Source organism: Panthera tigris, chromosome B1 (assembly GCF_018350195.1).
Source record: "Panthera tigris isolate Pti1 chromosome B1, P.tigris_Pti1_mat1.1, whole genome shotgun sequence".
NCBI lineage: Eukaryota > Metazoa > Chordata > Mammalia > Carnivora > Felidae > Panthera > Panthera tigris.
In genome coordinates, this window is record NC_056663.1 from 51407759 (window position 1) to 51425846 (window position 18088).

Below are 18088 nucleotides of genomic sequence, written 5' to 3' on the forward strand. Positions count from 1 at the left end.
AACAAAATGGCAGGAGGAGAAGGCTGCATGACCTGACTGAGTTCTCAAACTCACAGCCCATTGTGACATCACCAGCCAGGGACTGGCTATAATAAGGGAGGATCTGTCAGCATCATTTCCCTCAGCCCTGGCCTCCATCACCTCCTATGCCAACATCAAAGTCAAGGGCCATGCTTCTGTTATCAATTCTGCTGCTCATGTCCCAAGCCAAGGGCGTACATCTCGGTATGTGGACCCCTCTCCCAGTGGTCAGAGTAGCTCTCCCAGGTGGGGCTGGGCATGACGATGGCCCTGCTCACATCACTTTCATCCAGTCAATGGTGAGCATTAAGGGCTGAGGTACAGATCTGGTTAGCGAGTTCATTGATTAGCTAATTGGCCACTAAGAGGTTGGCCCAAAAGAGCACAACAGCAGTTCCTTCAGGTTTTCCCACAAACCCTTCCTGAAAATACTTCCCTTTCTTCTCTTCTCTTCCTCAGCCCAAAGTTCAACCTGTCTGACCTTAAGTTTCAGTTTTGAAATCCTAGAATTTATCCCTGAATGAGTAATGGAGTACCTAGAAGCAAATGCCCAGAATGAGCTGAACATCAGACCTCTAAATCAGAGGAAGAAGAGTGTGGGGGTTGGGAGTATTACAGAGCTCCCATGAACTGCAGATGCAGAGCAGAAGCATAGCTAGGCACACTCACATGTGTGCAGGAGGGCAGGCGGGCAGGAGGCCAGGGTCTTCTGTTATCAGTAGGCAGCTCCCTCATGGGTTTTCTCTCCAAGGGTGGCTGAGGTTGGAAGGAAGGGTTACTTAGCTGCCTTTATGGGTCACATAATTCTCCATGTTTAATTTACACACCCCCACAGTGGGGTCTCCACTCTCATCCCCATGCATGTGCTAGGAACTCTGAGCCTTACAAAGGTTGAAGATTTGTCCCAAGTCACACAGTGGGGAAGTGAAAGAGCTGGGATTTGCACCCATCTGACTCCAAGGCTTACATTTCCCTCTCTGCACACTACCCCATGAAATGAACACAGCCTATTCACCTGGCCTCCCTCGTTCTAGCCTGGGGTTGACTGAAATATGATTGGGGGATGGTGCATGGTGTTGGGAGAGAATCAACAGAATGCACCCTTCTGCCAGTGTGTTCAGTTGCAGCTGATTCTCACCCATTTCACCACTGTCTCCATCACAGCTTAGGGGTTTTGTGCTCTGGTATTAATCTACAAGTCCACACGATTCTACACTGGTGATATTGGTTGTTCTCAGGACAAAGATGGAGAATGGAGCCCAGCTGCCAGCCTTGTGGAGACTTTGGTACAAGAAGATAGGAGAAATTCTGACAGCTAATGTGGCTTGAGGATTTACTCTATGCCAATCACTGTGTTGGGCACTTTAACACCCATTATCTCATTTAATCTGTGCATCTGGGTTGTTTTTTTTTTTTTTTTTTAGTTTATTTATTTTGAGAGAGACAGAGACAGTACAAGCAAGGGAGGGGCAGAAAGAGGGAGAGAGAGAAAGAATCCCAAGACTCCACACTGTAAGCACAAAGCCCCACATGGGGCTCAAACTCACAAACTGTGAAGTCATTGCCTGAGCTGAAACTGAGTCAGATGCTTAACCGACTGAGCCACCAGGGACCCCTGTGTATCTGTTTTATAGGGTAGGTCCACTTTAGGAATGAAGAAAGGGAGTATAAGCAATGTTTTTAAGTTGCCTACAAATCATTCAATCAGTAAACAACAGAGTCACCATTTGGATCTTGGGCTGTGGGAGCCCAGGGTCTACCTCTTAGCAAATGCCATATTCTGCTTTTCAGAGATGTCACACAATTGGCACCCATAGCAGTCATCCATCATTCAATCAAACCTGAAGTTCATAGTCAGTCTTAGTACTGTGACACATTTCTTCCTACATGCATAAGGCCAGCTTGTTCACATGATTGAAACCATAAGTTTGTATATGATTTTTTTATCCTGACTTTCCCCCGTAACATTGTCTCATGACTCACATCATTTAAAGCTCTTCATAAGCATAATTTTCATGGCTGAATGGATATGCCCTACTTAGTCATGACCTTGAGGATGTCTTCAATCTCTTGCCATTATAGAGATCACTGTAGTGAACATCTTCATACTTCTGCATTCCAGATTCTTACCTTAGGTTAAGTTCCTAGCAGTGCAGCCACTGAGTTAGAGGATCATTCACCATTGCTGAGTGTCTCCTGCCTGCCAGCTGTAGTTCCACTAGCAACAAGGCCTCCATGTCTCCTTCCCTAGATGCTTCTTATGTTCTGATGTCATAATCAGGCAAAGAGGGATGAATAATGTCTGACTTAACACAATGATAAAGCAATGAAGGAACATAATGCAGGGTAGGAGATAAAGAAGGGCCAGGACAGGAGGGGCTGGGAAGACCTGTCCAAAGAAGTGATTCTTGAACAAAGGCCTGAACAAAGTGAGCCATGCAACCATAGGAGAGAAGAATACTCCAAAGAATGGCACTGAGTAGTGCTAACAGAACCAAGCCTGAAGGCAGACTCTCTAGGTTCAAAACTGGGTATGGCCATGATTAACTGTGTCACATTGGGCAAATTAAACTCTCTGTCCCTCAGCTGTCTCAACCGTAAAATGAGGATGGTAATAATAGTACCTACCTTATAGTATTGTTATGAAAATTAAGTAAATTGGTCTTTGTAGAGTGTTACTGTGTGTGACATATGGTAAGCACTCTATGTGTGTTTAGCAAATAAAAGAGGAAGTACAGATTCAAAAGTTCCACAAAGAGGGGTGCCTGGGTGGCTCAGTCAGTTGAGTGTCTGACTTCGGCTCGGGTCATAATCTCACAGTTTGTGGATTTGAGTCCTGCATTGGGCTCTGTGCTGACAGCTTGCTCAGAGCCTGGAGACTGCTTTGGATTCTTGTCTCCTTCTCTCTACCCCTCCCCTACTCACACTCTGTCTCTCAAAAATAAATAAATGTAACAAAAAATTAAAAAACAAAGTTCTGCAAAGAGCCTTAATAGATTCCTGACAGCTGAAGTTTCTTGACACATATTGCTAAATTTTCACTCTAGCTTTTTTTTTAAAAACAAAACAAAACAAAACAGACCACTACAGGTCACTCCAACCTACACTACAAAATCCTCAAAATGTTCATTGAGTGAAAATTTGGGAAAGTGGCATCGAGAAAGAGACAAGAGGAGAGCTTAGGCTCCTTAGAGTCAAACTCATTCCTTGTTCCAGAACACAAGGTGGAACTTCAAGTCAACAAATATAAATGGAGTATCTCCTCCTCCTGGGGCAAGGAGCTGGACACATATTCTCTCCAGAGGTGAATTCTCTTCTCTGCACAAGCAGTCACAGCCTTTGCTCTCAGCTTGCTGGGGCATGGAGCTGCTTTGCCTGGAACACAAATGTTCTAACCTACCACAGCTCAGGGCTTGCAGTAGGTCCCAGCCCTTTCTGGGCCACCTTTCTGGTTTCCTGCATGTATGTTTCCTGTGGCTGCTGAAACAAACCACCACAAACCTAGTGGTTTAAACAACATGCATGTTTCATCTTACAGTTCTGTAGGATAGAACTCCAGCACAGTTCTCACCAGGTGAAGATCAAGCTGTCACCAGGACTTTGTTCCTAATCTGAGGCTTTAGGGGAGATTTTTGTTGCTTCAGCTTCTAGAGGTCATCTGTATTCCTTGGCTTGTGGACCCTCCATCTTCAAAGCCAACAACGTTGCATCTCTGCATGCTTTTCTTCCACAGTCACATCTCTCTCTTGCTTCCTTCCACCATGTTAAGGACCCTTGTAACTTCATTGGGCCCCCTACCATTATCCATAAATAACCACCTTATTTTAAGGTCAGCAGATTAGCAACTTTAATTCCATCTCCCAAATCCCCTTTGCCCTGGAAGGTAACATAGTCACAAGTTCCAGGGTGTGGTCCATTAAGACATGGACATCAATGGTGGCGGGGAGGGCATTATTCTGCCTACCACTCCAGGGATGGCTCTGGGCCAAGTATTTTACTCTGATTTCTCTTGGACTAGAGCAGAAATAAGCTCAGTGAGTTGACTTGCCTGAGATCACAATGCTGTAAGAGGGGACAAAGCCAACACTTCTGACCCAAGTTCCAGACTCTGTTTAACAAAATAAACCATCTGTTGGCTTACTCATCTTCCTAGAGATGCTTCACAGGGCCAGCCTCAGTTTCCTCATCTCTAGAATGGGTATAGTGATAGCTACTTATAAGCCTCTATGGAAACTGACCAAATGTTGCATCTTTTCCCTTTTTGTCTCTTTCATTCAACCAGAATGTGGTAAAAGGCCCATTTTTGAGGAAGGAACTCAGTATTCCAGAATCATAGGGGGGATGGAGGCTGAGGTGGGTGAGTTCCCATGGCAGGTGAGTATTCAGGCAAGAAACGAACATTTCTGTGGTGGCGCAATCATCAACGAGTGGTGGATTGTCACTGCTGCTCACTGCTTATTTTATGAAGAGCTATCGTGAGTATCAAGAGCCCATTGCTTCTGACAATGTTCACCCCCAGGACACACCCACACTCAACAAGACTCAATTTCTGAAGGAAATCCTAGACCTGGTCAGTCCTGAATCAGACAGGAGTGACTACCACCCATGGAAGATAAGACAGTGAACCTGAGGCTGGCATCTGCTGTGCCCTCCTCATGGTCACCTAGGACTAATAACTATGGTTTCCCTGAGGTCACACACTGTCCTTTTCAGGAAAATTTGTGGTTTGGTGGAATCAAAAGGCTTGGTTCATTCACCTCTTCTAGGACATTTAAGTCCTTCTAGGAAGAAATCCTCCTAATTCTGGAAGTCTGAGATCCTGGGCTGACACCCTATTTACTTGCGCCTTGTGGGGTTTTCTCTGCACTCCAGGAGACTGGCTGTAAATCTAGTGTAATCATGATTCTGTTACTTGCTAAGAAACTACCTGCATTAACTTATTCATTCAGACACCAACCCTGAAGAAGGTAGATGAATAACCCCATTTTAACTCATTCAATCTTACAACAGCCCTCTGAGGCAGGTAGAATGAACAACACTATTTTACAGAGAGGGAAACAAATCCAATAAGGCTAAGTGACTCACCGAAGATACACATAGAGTAAACAGAAATAGGATTTGAATTCTGGCTCCAGAGCTTATGCTTTCTGCTATATCTGCTACACTACCCCAAGAAAGTTTGAAGATACACAGGAAGATTGACTTTTAAAAGTTAATAAAAAACAGGGGAAAGTTTCACCATGGCATAACCAAGGAAACTTGTTGCATATGCTTCCATAATATACTTAAGGTTGGCTATTGGGAAGTTTCTGGCCATTCTGCTTGGAGGGAAGTCCTTAATTATTATTGAATATTCTTTCTGCTTAATCAATGGTAGGTCTAGATTAAATTCTGTGCTGGGTCTGTTAAGTTGCTGGTAGACAAATCAATGTAATAACACCTTACCTATCTGAAGCATGTTTGATCTATGCCAAGTGGCCTTTTCTGTATCTTTGGAGTCTCCAGAGCTAAGAACTTTGTCTGTAGCATTAGGCAGGAGTATCTCATTCATATCTCTAGGACTGTGCTGGAGCAGCAATGTGGCTGTGGTCTGCCACCCTTGCTGTTTCACTTCCCTCTACCTTTTTCAAATTCTCACATCTTCTGAACAACAGCCCCAAGAGGACAAGTCCTAGTGACCCCTAGAGCCATATGGGATTAGGTTGTTTGGGCATAGCAAATTCTTTGTACCTTGTGACTTCTCTTCTCCTCCCACCTCCCCCTGTCTGGTTCTGTGCCACCAGTCCAATGGACTTGAGTGTTGTGTTGGGAACAAATGACTTAAGAAGCCCATCCTTGGAAATAAAGAGGGTTACCAGCATAATTCTTCACAAGGACTTTCAAAGAGCCAACATGGACAATGACATCGCCTTGCTGCTGTTGGCCTTGCCCATCACTTTCAGCGGTTTGAAAGGGCCCATCTGCCTGCCCAGGAAGCTCAGCCCCTCCATGTGGCACAAATGCTGGGTGGCAGGATGGGGTCAGACCAACACTGGTACGTGACTGCTCAGCATTTCTTGAGAGTTTCTGGGGGAAAAGCCATATCGTTGGCATCTGAGGAGGGGACAGTAAATCAAAAGATATGGGCAGGAGCATGAAAGGAGAGAGGGCCAAGGAAGGAGGGAGGAGACAAGGACTTGGATTGGAGCAAATCCCTGCATACCTGAGGTTCATAGATGCCAAATATCAGCTCTTCCTAGTGCCAAGGAAGCATCTCCTCAAAGCCTCAAGCTGAGATGTTAGGTCCAAGCCAAACCCTGGGTGTGGTCATATTCAGCCAGCACAGAGCAGCCTTGTTTGTTTGTTTAACTGAATTTAAACTCTCCGGTTTGCCAGGGGCCCCTACACTTTTTATTCACTCACATCTCCCTTGATTCACACATTGATGTTTCTCACCTGGTTCCTATGGGCATTTAAGATGCCTGCCCTGGCCCAGACTTTTGATGGTCCTGGAGTGTTGCCCAACCATTCTTAGAAATGAATCTGTTGTTACTTGTTACATTGTTACCTGGCCAAAATAGGAGAAACTGTACCAGGGTAGAAAGGGATTATGAAAGCCTCATTGGATTATCCCCAAAGAAAATAGGTAAGGGAAGGTATGAGAACAGTACAGCATAGTCTCAGGCCTGAACAAGACTCTAGGTCCATAAGGAGCTTTGCAACCAGCTGGGGTCTGGAAGATGGTAAGTATTTCAGGAGTTTGGTAACTATAGAACAATTAGAGTAGCACTGTTTCTGGGCTCTGGGCACTACTGGAGAGTTAGAAGTGAGGAGGTTGCAGATGAGTACCTTTAAGATTAAAACTAGTCAATAAGGAGAATAATTTGGAAATCTGTGTGGTCTGGGTTAATGAGATAGACGTCCAGACAAATTCCTGAAAGCTGGCAGTCCAAAGAGGGCCTTGGCAAATCCCCTATAAAGAATCTTAACCAACCTACCCCTCATCTGGAGGACTTGAAAGCGTTTTCACTGGGAGTGCAAACCCACTTTCAGCAGCCCTGTGTTGGGGAAGTGCCATACTCACATATTAAAAAAGTAGCAATAGGTACACATGCTGAAGAGGCAAGATTATGCTAAAAAATGATCAATAGCCATTTCCAAGAAGTCAAGTCTGTAAGGCTGGTTGCAGTCAAGCAGGAAGCCTGCTTAGAAGCAGGAATATGATGTTGAATAAGAGGAATAATTCAAGTAGATAGAGAATTGTTTAGAAAAGCCTGGGGTGGCAGAGTGAGTGAACTGCATGGGATTACTGGAAGGAAGTGGAGAATGGAGGATGTGGTGGAAGGTGGACAAGTGGCTGGTGGGACACGGGGAGGCACAGGGTGATCTAGTTGCATTATCAGCACTGAGATGCTGTCTAATGAGTTTTCTAATGTGCCTTCTCTGTGGGCTAGATGACAAAAACTCTATGAAAACTGATCTGATGAAAGTGCCAATGATCATAGTGGATTGGAAGAAATGTTCAAAGGCATTTCCGAGACTTACCAAGAATATGCTGTGTGCTGGATATGAGAATGAGAGCTTTGATGCTTGCCAGGTAATTAGGAGGTAACCCCACCCTCATCCTATAGGGTCCTGTCATCTCAGGACTGCCAATGCAGGGGTATCCTTTCCTCACTGAGAATAGACAATAAGAGTCTGGACAATGTGTAGGAATCAGGGCTCAGCCAGGGCAATGCGGGCATGGACTGTGGAGTACTTTTTGCCAGGTCTTTGGAATATTAGTGCATGCCCATGATTCAGTACGCAGCACACTGCATAAATATTTCTGCTCTTCTACAGATATACTACATAAATAGGACTCCAAGATTTTTCCATTTCTTGGACTTCTTAAAAAACAGAATTTGAGATTCATATAAGGAACTATTGTATTTTCATTAATTTAGCAACTACTGTTGTGCACATTAAGCCCTGGGGAATCTATCCATAAATGAGATATAGTTTCTCACCTAAAGGAACCCATAATCTCCTGGGAAGGAAGTTGAGTAAACGTATAATATTTAGGATGATACATGTGGGTGTCAATGAACTAAAAGCTGATGACTTAGCTTTAATAAAATGAACACAACAATGTAAAAAGAAAAATATTTTTGATTGATGCTAGAAAAAATAGAGAAAAACTCAGAAATTAGTTTTTTATGGCTCTAAGGATGAATGATGGGTTTTGTCTTTAAAGCTTAAGGATGCTCTCTTTGTCTTGGGAGATGCTTTCTTCATAATCACCTTGATGAGCCCACTTACTCCTACTAATTTGCTAGGCAATGGATCTGGTCACTGGTGTAAAACTATGAATGCAGATGTTAAATATTCTATGGAGTAATGAAAAGCTGTCTCATGGAAGGGGAGAGTATTTATCTACAGAATTATCTATTATTGTTTAACCCTGGTAGGCTCTGAGATAGGGCCTTAGGAGGGAGTTGCTTGGATAGGGTTGAAGAAATCAAGGGAGAAGAGAATGGAGAAGGGGCTCTGAGGTAAGAAAGAATGGCCTCCAGCAGCAATGATGCTGAGTTTATTTTTTATTTTTTAAATGATTATTTATTTACTTTGAGAGAGAGAGAGCAAATGGGGGAGGGGCAGACAGAGAGGGAGACAAAATCCCAAGTAGGCTCCACACTGTCAGCACAGAGCCCGATACAGGGCTCAAACTCACGAATGAGATCATGACTGGAGCTGAAATCTGGAGTCAGATGCTTAACTGACTGAACCACTCAGGTGCCCCGATGATGCCGAGTTTAGGAGTCTCCCATGTAGTGAATACTGTGAGGACCAAAAGGAGGGACAAAATCCATGTCACATTAACCTTGTGTTTTCTTCACATTCTGGACAATTTAAAACATTTTAAAACAAACAAACAAACAAACAAACAAACAAACAAAAAGAATTGGAACTTGTGGTTCCAGACAAGATGGAGTAGACACATTTACCCCAATCTCTCCCACTTAGTACAGCTAAAAGTACTGGACATTATATTGTAAAACAAAAATAAAGACTAAAAGGTAGAGATGGACTGACTAGATATCCCAATGCTTAAGGAATGACACAACAGTGTGTTCCTTGGGTTTTCTTTTTGCCTCTTATATATCCCACACTGGATGCTAGACAAACCTGCAACCCAGAATACCAATGATCACAGATGAAACTAACAAAACAAGAAAGACTTCCCTCTCTTTGGACCAGGAGACAAGCAACCTAGCAAGGCAGAAACATTTTTGACAATAAATATTAAACATTGTATTCCAACAACAACACCAACAACAAAAAAAAAAAAACAGGAAAAAAACTGATAGCCCCTCTACCCCATCAACCAAGGTCAAGTGGACAACCTCGACTTCCTCCCTTCCCCTGCCCTCCACGGTGGTTACAGAGGAAGCTAAGTGGGGCTTAGCTTTAACTATCATCTAGTAGTAACAAACCACCCTCTTCCTCTCTTGATGTCAGTGGAGGCCACCTGAGGAACTTGAGCTTCCACCACACCCAGGTGTGCCACCCAGGTATAACTGGACACTCCTGCTCCTCCCCTGGCTGTGATCGCTGGTCTGCTGGGCTTCCACTCCAATCCAATGGCAAAGAGTTGCTATTTCCCTTCCTCTGCTCCCAATCTCAAAGAGCCCTGTTAAAACTGAATATTTAAATGAGAACCAGAGTGTTATAACCTAATACTCAAGGCAGGATCTGTCATCACTAGAATAGAGAGTTGGATTTAATCTATTGATAAACCTGGGATAAGGAAAATAAAGAAATAAAGAAAAATAAAGCCAAAAGTCTGAGTAAAAAATCTTTTTAAAATTGAGAACCATTAATTCCTAGAATAAGTTCAATTAAAATGTAACTCAAAGTGTATTATGCACTAAAACTATAGTTTTATAGTAAAAGTATAAACATTTTTAGAAATATAACACAGGAAATCTTTAAGACATAGAGTGACTTCAAAAACAATTCATAAAAGGAAAAACTGATAAACTGGACCTCATCAAAATTAAATATTTTTTCTCTGTGAAAGACCCTATTAAGAGTTTTACCAAATCCAAGTTCAGCTGCCCTGTCACTTGAAAGGCCATAACTCAAGAGACGAGTTTTTGATTGGGAAGAAATTTGAGCTTTATCCAGCAACCCAGGGGGAAGGTGGACTCTTGACCAAAAGCCAAGTCTAAGGTTTCTACCTGGCCCAGGGATTTTTGAAGAGTTTGAGGGTAGTTAATCAGCAAAGGGAGTGCAGTGGCTGGCAACGTTTCTTGATCATGTGCAGACTCAATGATGCCAGCTATAGATGTTATCTCAGTGCTTGGAGGTTGTGCAAGGGGGTCTGGTTCTTTTTTTGTGATGTACAGGAGTACTCCATTCTTTCTGCAAAAGAGGACCAGGTCTACAGATGCACAAAGGGAGGTTAGTAAAATCATTTGTGTGACCTAAAGAAAACCAAAAAACAATCATTTGCAGGACCTAAAACAACAACAACAACAACAACAACAACAACAACAAAACAAAAAATGCTAAAAAACCTATTAGCTAATCAGAAAGCCAAGTAGACTTCAAACAGAATTGCTGGCCTCTGTGGCCTGGGAAAGTTCTAGTCCTTTAACTCCTCAAGATCCATGGTCTGCAAATCTCAAAGAAAGTAAATTATTTCTGCTACACATCAAGGGACTTAGGTCAGCAAGTAAGGAGTATGTTAACTTGAAGCTAGTCAACCCTTATGACTGGTTGGATTGCTCTTACAAGAGGATGGAAACAAAACTACAGATTGGGAGATAATACACAGCAAAGGAATTACCTAGAATATATAGAGAACTCTCAAACTCTCAAACAGTAGGAAAAAAAAATCCAATTAGAAAGTGGGCAAAAGACATGAACAGACATTTCACTAAACAGGATATATAGGTGGCAAATAAGAACATGAAAAGAGGTTTAATATCATTAGCCACTAAGCAAATGCAAATTAAAACTACAATGAGATATCACTACATACCTCTCAGAATGGCCAAAATAAAAAACAGTGACACCCTCAAGTGCTGACAAAAATGCAGAGGAACTGGATCACTCATACAGTGATGGTGGGAATTTAAAATCGTCCAACCACTCTGGAAAACAGTTTGGCAATTTCTTTAAAAAAAAAACCGGATGCACTCCTGCCACACAACACAGCAAATGTCACTCTTAGGCACTTAGTTCAGAGAAATGAAGTCATATATTTGCATAAAAATCTGTACAGGAGTGTTTATAACATTCATAATAGCCAAAAATGGAAAACAAATGTCTTTAAAGATGTGGACTGTTAAACTGTGATACACCAATACCATGTAATACCAGTCAGTTATGACAAAAAGAAACTATCGGTACATGTAACAATGTGGATGGATCTCTCGAGACTTATACTGTGTGAAACAAGCCAATCCCTAGAGGTCCCACACTGAATGATTCTATTTACATAACATTGCAGAAATGACAAAATTATAGAAATTGAGAACAGGTTCGTGGTTGCCACGGATTAAGAAAGGGTTGCAGGTTGGAGGGAAGTGGATGTAGCACAAAAAGGGCAACATGAGGGATCCCTGTGTCAATGTCAAAATCCTGGTTGTGCTAATGTACTATACTTTTGCAAGATGTTATTATTGGAGGAAACATGTAAAAATGTTATTTTTGGAGGAAACATGGGATCTCTTTGTATTATTTCTTACAACTGCACATAATTCTACAACTATATCAAAATTAAATAATGAAGAGAAGACAAAGCTTCCCAGTAATAGCAGTTACAGAAAGATTTTGAAACATAGCCAGGCCACAGACTCAGACAGCAACCATTTCATAGTGAAGCAGGAGGAAAAGGACTCCAATATCAATAGAAAAGGGGAAATAACATTTAATAGATAAGATTGGAAAGGTAGAGCATTTGGAGAGAATGTGGGAAAAATCACAAAGGCTTGAAACAACTCATATGTTCAGGGAATTTCCAATATTTCAGAAGCCAAAACTCATAAAAGGTGAGTCTGGGGAAGTGGACAGAGCAAGATCACCAAGGGAGGTGTGTGCCAGGCATGAAAGACTTGCTTTTACCCCAGGAATCCCTCCCACTGCTCACCCAAGAATATAAGAATCAGGACCCATGGGCACTCCCACCTCCTATTTCAATCTCTTTGATTCAACATTATCCCACATTCAAATGGCCAAAGCCAACTATGACAAAATTTAAAATAATCAAGAGTCATTTTTGAGGACATTTTTGGTACCCTTTGCTTCAATGGCTGGATCTACCATCTAGAGTCTAGGATTTTTGCTATAATACCTCTCCTATGAACATATACTTTAGTGAAAGCTTCTAAAATTAAGTATCTATTACCTAAGAGTGTTATAAATGAGTGTGCTGTTATCATTTTAGGCCTTGTTTTTAAAATTGTGAAGTGAGAAGCCTTGCTCTCTGTTCAGATAGCTTTCTATTGCTAACAATAAGCTGACAGTGATGCGTCAAGGAAATTTTTCTGAAAGTCTACAATATTATCATCACTTAAATAGATAAACCAGGCAGACCGTCCCCTATGGTTTAAAAATAATTGCCTTTAAAAGGAAAATCATACTTTTAAATTTAGCAAATTTCTAAAAAAACATGCCATCACATAACTCAGGGAAATGATAATTTTATAATGAAAATATTTAAATCTGTTCAAAATAATAGCAATAGATCATGCTATACTTAAAATACAAATTAAAATCAAATGTTACAGGGGTGCCTGGGTGGCTCAGTAGGTTAAGCTTCTGACTTTGGCTCAGGTCATGATCTCATGGTTCATGAGTTTGAGCCCAGGATTGGCCTCTGTGCTGACAGCTCGGAGCCTGGAGCCTGCTTAGGATTTTGTGTCTCCCTCTCTCTCTGCTCCTCCCTCACTCAGGCTCTGTCTCTCTCTCTCAAAATAAATAAACATTTAAAAAATTTTAATTAAATGTTATCATTAAAAACAACTGAATTTTTTATTTATTCTTCCCAACACTTTTCCTATTTGTAATACCCTTACAAAGATTATACTATGAAAAATAAAGAGTTCAGTTCAAAAATAATTTTTAGGGGTGCCTTGGTGGGTCAGTTGGTTGAGCATATCACTCTTGATTTAGGCTCAGGTCATGATCCCTGGGTTGTGGGATCAAGCCCCACATCAGGCTCCACGTTGAATGTGGAGCCTGCTTAAGATTCTCAGTCTCTCTCTCTCCCTCTGCCCCATTCACACTCTCTCTAAAATAGTTAAACTTAAAAACTAAAAGAAAGAAATGCACTATTTTCTTATATGTCTTGGCTCCAGCAGAAACGTTGTCTTATTCGTGTGTAAATTCTCAGTGCCTAGTGCAGCGCTTGGCACGTGAAAAATGCTCAACAAATGTTTGTCAAATAGATGAACTTTCCAAGGAAGCCAGGGACTATGTATCAGTAAGGTAGCACTAGTGGAGGGGACGTCTGAGAGGTCCTCAAGGAGGCTAAGAGTCTGCAGGTGGAGAGGAGATAAAGAGCTGGCAATCAGCTGGGCTGTTGGGAAGTCTGGTCATGGGATTGCCAAACTGACTTGGATTTAGACCTGAGCTGCTTTTTTGTTTTTAACTACTTTATTTTTTTAGAGCAGTTTTAGGTTCACGGCCAAATTGAGAGGGAGGTATAGGGATTTTCCATTTACCCCCTGTCCCCACAATATGCTTAACCTCTTGTACTACCCACATCCCCACCAATACCAGGGTACATTTGTTACAACTGATGGACCTACACTGACACTTCATTATCACCCAAAGTTCGTTTTTTAAGGTTCATTTATGGTGCTGTCCATCCTCTAAGTTAGGAGAAAAGTATGATGACACACATCCATCATTATAGTATCATACAGAGTAGTTTCACTGTCCTGTGTTATCTTGAGCTCATCATGCATGACACTTTCACAGAAGTCTTATTTCACTCCACAGAATCTTTGACTTTTAGAATCACAGACTTTTCAGAGCTGGAAAGGAATATATAGAAATATTTAATCAAGGCTCTGTTTCACAGATGACAAAACATGCTTATTTCAATCATCAATCATTCCCTTCACTATCTGAATGGATCCAAAGCAGTGTAATAACTTCCTAGCTCTTTTACACATATTCAATAATTTCATTTTTTCCATTACCCTGTACCATGGGCTGGGCAGTGCTCACTATCTCTGTTTAACAGATGAGAAAACAGGGATTTAGAATTTAAGTGATTTGCCTGAAGTCCAGGTGGTAATGTGGCCATGCTGGAAGTCAGGTCATCTGGTTCTACCCCAAAACAGACAGGAGTGATCACATGGTGTAATTATCTCACTGTGGTGAACTTGAGAGGCTTCTGTGGTCCGTATGTTTCTTACCAGACAGGTCCCTAGCTATCGGACTTAGTCCTTGGAAGAAAGTCCCCCTTAGTCACTTAACTATTGTTAATAAGATGACAGTGATGCAGCAGCAATCTTTGCTTTTTCTTTCCAATAGAAAGAAAGAAATTAAGTTTATGCATAAAAGGACATGTATTTATAGATGTCCCTCTTGGTCCCAGGAGTCTGTGAAGACAATCTCTATTTCCTAAATCTACAAGCAATGTTTGTAATACATAAGGGTAAAATAACAATATTAATACACTTCAAGGCACTTACTACATAGCATTTACCCTGTGCCAAGTGATCTATAGATTCTAAATTTTCATCTGCTAACAATCACGGGAAGTGGTTGGTATTATCTCCATTTGAACAATGTGGAAACTGAGGCTTAAAAGAGTTGCTTGCCCAAGGACTGTTCTCTCCATGTTGTGTAAGAAAATAGCAAATAACCAAGGCAACATATTAGTCACATTTTTTATAAATTCATCCCTTCATAAATGAAGAAAGTTATAAAAACAAAATTTATGGAAGGAGTTATTTGAGTGGAAGTCCTGTTGATCTGGTTCTTGCCCAATGACTGAAACAAAACTAGCACAAAGAAAAACACACACCCACAAAAACCAAACAAGTGTTAGAGGTAGTGTTTTGTACCGGAAAGGACAGTTTTGGTTTTGACCCACATTTACTGGGTATCCTTGAACCTTGACCTCTTTGTTAATTCTCTGTATATCCCTCTGCTTGGGGATGTGTTCTTCAGTCAACCCAAACTCCATTTGAACACATTTATTCATTATCTTCCTCTGCACTTTATCTCTGTTATCCACACCCTATGACCTTGGAACTAGTCCTCATCATTTATACCCCCAAAGTCATCCATGGTTCAGATCTTCATCATTTTCATGTCCTCTTAACTAGTCCCTCTACTTCCTGTCTGACTTCCCTCCAGTCATTGCCACACACAGTCTTCTTGTCAAATTCCTATTCATCCTTCAAACTAAGTGCTTTGAAGTCTATCCTGACAGACCTTCCCATAAACAGAATCAATTTCTTCCCCACTTTGTACTGCTTTTATATTGTGTTCATACTTCTGTCCAAACACAGTTTATCCCATTGGTTTACATTTTTCTCTCTTCCATAGAGCATAAGGTCTTGTATTCTGAAGGCCTGACAATTAGTTTTCCACAGTGAAGATTTGTTAAAAATTGATCACTTTTTGATAAATTCTGACCAATTTTTGAATTATAAAATGGGCATAAAAATGCCTACCTCATGTGAGTAGCGGGGTTGATGAGAAACAAAAGTCAAGGGGATAGCTCTGTGCCTCACTTATTATGCCTGGGAAACATTAATCTTTCACCTCCACCTGTTAGAGCTTGTTATAAGATTCCATTCATTCTAGTTACCTGTTTATGACATTGGTAAAGGAAGCTATGTCTCCACTGAAGAAAAGCCTCCTGAATGATTGTAGCCACTCAGCAACTTCCATGAAAGGCAAGTAGAAAGGTGGAAAGAAAGTGTGCTTTGGGATCAGGAAGTTCTCGTTCCAACTCTGGTTGGGCTACTCTGTACCCCTGATCAAGCCTTCATTCCCACTTAAGCCTCATTTTCCATGTATCAAAATGGATAAAAGGAAGCCATATATATGTGTGGTACATGTTAGGGACCTGGTATATATTTTCTCTATATATAATCATGTGAGTCATGGACCCATGGGATTCCACACCAGAGGGGTCACACATTCAGAAAAGCTTAGTTCACTTGTGCCCTGAAGACACCCACACCAGAGAATTAAAAAGGAACATCATTCTCCTTCATGGCTCTGGAAGTACATCAAAGGAGACTCAATTCATTTCCACAACTCTAATAATATTTCTTGTATCCTATTTTCATTCCTTTCTTTTATAGCCCTTCGTGGAGCTTCTGATTTGATAAGGCCTCACTCTTCTTCTTCATCTGTGTAGCATTCTCTCTGTCTTCCATCCCCTCTCACTGCATTGTGGATGCAATTATTTTTCTCATAAATTCTTTGTCCTCCTCCCTCTTCAGTGTTATCCTCTCCACTGTCTATAATTTACACCTGCAACTCCCAGAGCCAGCTTGACAGCTGCATGCTGCTCCCTTGGACCCAGGAAAGGGGTGGGCATTGGTCAACAATGGCAAGATTTCCTTTGGCATCCAGGAGCAGGGGAGACCAGTGCATTCTCTCAATTCACAAGATATGCTCTGTATCAAATGAACAGTCAAGAATTGTACTCACTATTAAACTGTGTTCTCTGTCCACAGGGTGACAGTGGGGGGCCTCTGGTGTGCACCACAAAATCTGACAAGAACTGGTACCAGGTAGGCATCATCAGCTGGGGCAGGAGCTGTGGACAGAAGAACACTCCAGGAATATACACCTTGTTAGAAAATTACAACCTCTGGATCAAGAATGTGACTGAGATAGAGGGAAGGCCCTTTAATGCTGAGGAAATTCAATCTCCTCCCAATAGGAAACGACTGAGGTCCCACACTGCAGAATTTCCAGAGACAGGCAGCCCCAGATTCTGGCTCCTGATTTCCCTTCTGTCCTATATGCTATTCTAGGTCATTTTCTACTGATAATAAAGCAGATGCTATTCCTTACAAGGAAAGTGTGTGAAAGTGTGCTACCAGCAGAGGGACTGGCTATGAGATTAGATCTAAGGGCCAGGAATTGAGAGTGATATTAGAAAGTAGGACCAGAAAGACAGGCTGGATCACTGGTTTGGGGAGTGGGCTTTGGGTCCCCCCATTAGTCAGGATTCTTTCCATTGCAGGTGAGTTATCTATCTCAAACCATCTAAGGGCAAAAACAGTTATTTACAGATGTACATAAGAGAAAAATACCTAGAGTGGTGTTTGGCTTCAGGCATGGCTGAAACTAGGGGCTCAACAGATGTTGACAGGGACTATTTATTTATTTATAGCCATCAGAAAGAGCCTCCAAGTGGTGGCCATAATGACAACCAGTATGTCCAGTTTGCATCCTACTAACTTAACATCCCCAGTAGAAAGAGAGAAACTGTTTATCATACTTCCAGCAAAAGTCTATGGTCTAATTATTGTGACTTATAAGCCTATGGTCCATCACTATTCCAGTTACTGTGGCCAACAGTGGCACTCTCCAAGATGAGAGGCTCAAGTCACAAGTCCATTCCAGGAGCCAGCAAAGGGCCAGCCATTCAGAACTATGTTCACTGATAGTGGGTGCAGGTGGCACTCCACACAGAAATAAGGGTGATATTAACAGGAAAAGGGGACTGTGTACTGAACATGTCCTTTGATGGTGGACATTCTGGCTGGCTGGCCTCCAAGGCAACCAAATCTCAGGCTCCCAGGAGCTTGTGAAGAAATTATATGGCCAGAAATTGCTGCTTCAGGACCACTGGAAGAACAGGGTTAGAGTGGGGGAAAATAGAACTAGGAGGTGTTTTGTCTCATAATCTATTTCTAAAGAAGTATCAGCCATGCTGTAGATCATGGAAAAGGTCCAGCCTTCCATTTAAAGTTTTGAATTTCCTAAATTGCCACTGTATCTTTAGTGTGGCCCAGGGAATCCAAAGGAGACCAAAGCCAGAGGAAAGAGGCACATAGCAACACTCAGTAATTCAGTCTTAGATTGACAGCTCACAGTGTCAGATGTTGGA

General features: G+C 41.8%; 2 protein-coding genes across 4 annotated transcripts in view; one reads left to right on the forward strand and one right to left on the reverse strand.

Moving 5' to 3' along the window:
• The window catches only part of LOC102966720 (serine protease 55-like), a 51673-nt gene extending 48968 nt beyond the window's left edge, over positions 1 to 2705 (reverse strand). Inside the window, exons 1-2 of one of the 2 annotated variants that reach the window (XM_042983569.1) lie at positions 2650 to 2705; positions 2152 to 2286 (exon numbers count right to left, since the gene is read on the reverse strand). The gene's annotated coding sequence lies outside the window, so the exon portion shown is untranslated. The remainder of the gene's footprint in view (positions 1 to 2151; positions 2287 to 2649) is intronic. The other variant, XM_042983567.1, reaches the window with a different exon arrangement.
• PRSS55 (serine protease 55) lies at positions 83 to 17053 on the forward strand. Of its 2 annotated transcripts, none has more exons than XM_007097125.2 (5): positions 83 to 225; positions 4304 to 4496; positions 5805 to 6055; positions 7455 to 7597; positions 16704 to 17053. In XM_007097125.2, the coding sequence occupies exons 1-5, from the start codon at positions 147 to 149 to the stop codon at positions 17004 to 17006; spliced, it is 969 nt and encodes a 322-aa protein (XP_007097187.1). In that variant the 5' UTR covers positions 83 to 146; the 3' UTR covers positions 17007 to 17053. The 2 variants fall into 2 exon arrangements, with proteins under 2 accessions (XP_007097187.1, XP_042839485.1); XM_042983551.1 differs by lacking the exon at positions 83 to 225 and adding an exon at positions 2383 to 2552.
• The last annotated feature ends 1035 nt before the right edge of the window (positions 17054 to 18088 follow it).

Coding starts and splice junctions, on each gene's coding strand:
- PRSS55 (XM_007097125.2), top strand. CDS start 147: ATGCCAACATCAAAGTCAAGGGCCATGCTTCTGTTATCAATTCTGCTG. Junction 226..4,303: donor AGCCAAGGGCGTACATCTCG/GTATGTGGACCC, acceptor TCATTCAACCAG/AATGTGGTAAAAGGCCCATT. Junction 6,056..7,454: donor ATGGGGTCAGACCAACACTG/GTACGTGACTGC, acceptor TCTGTGGGCTAG/ATGACAAAAACTCTATGAAA.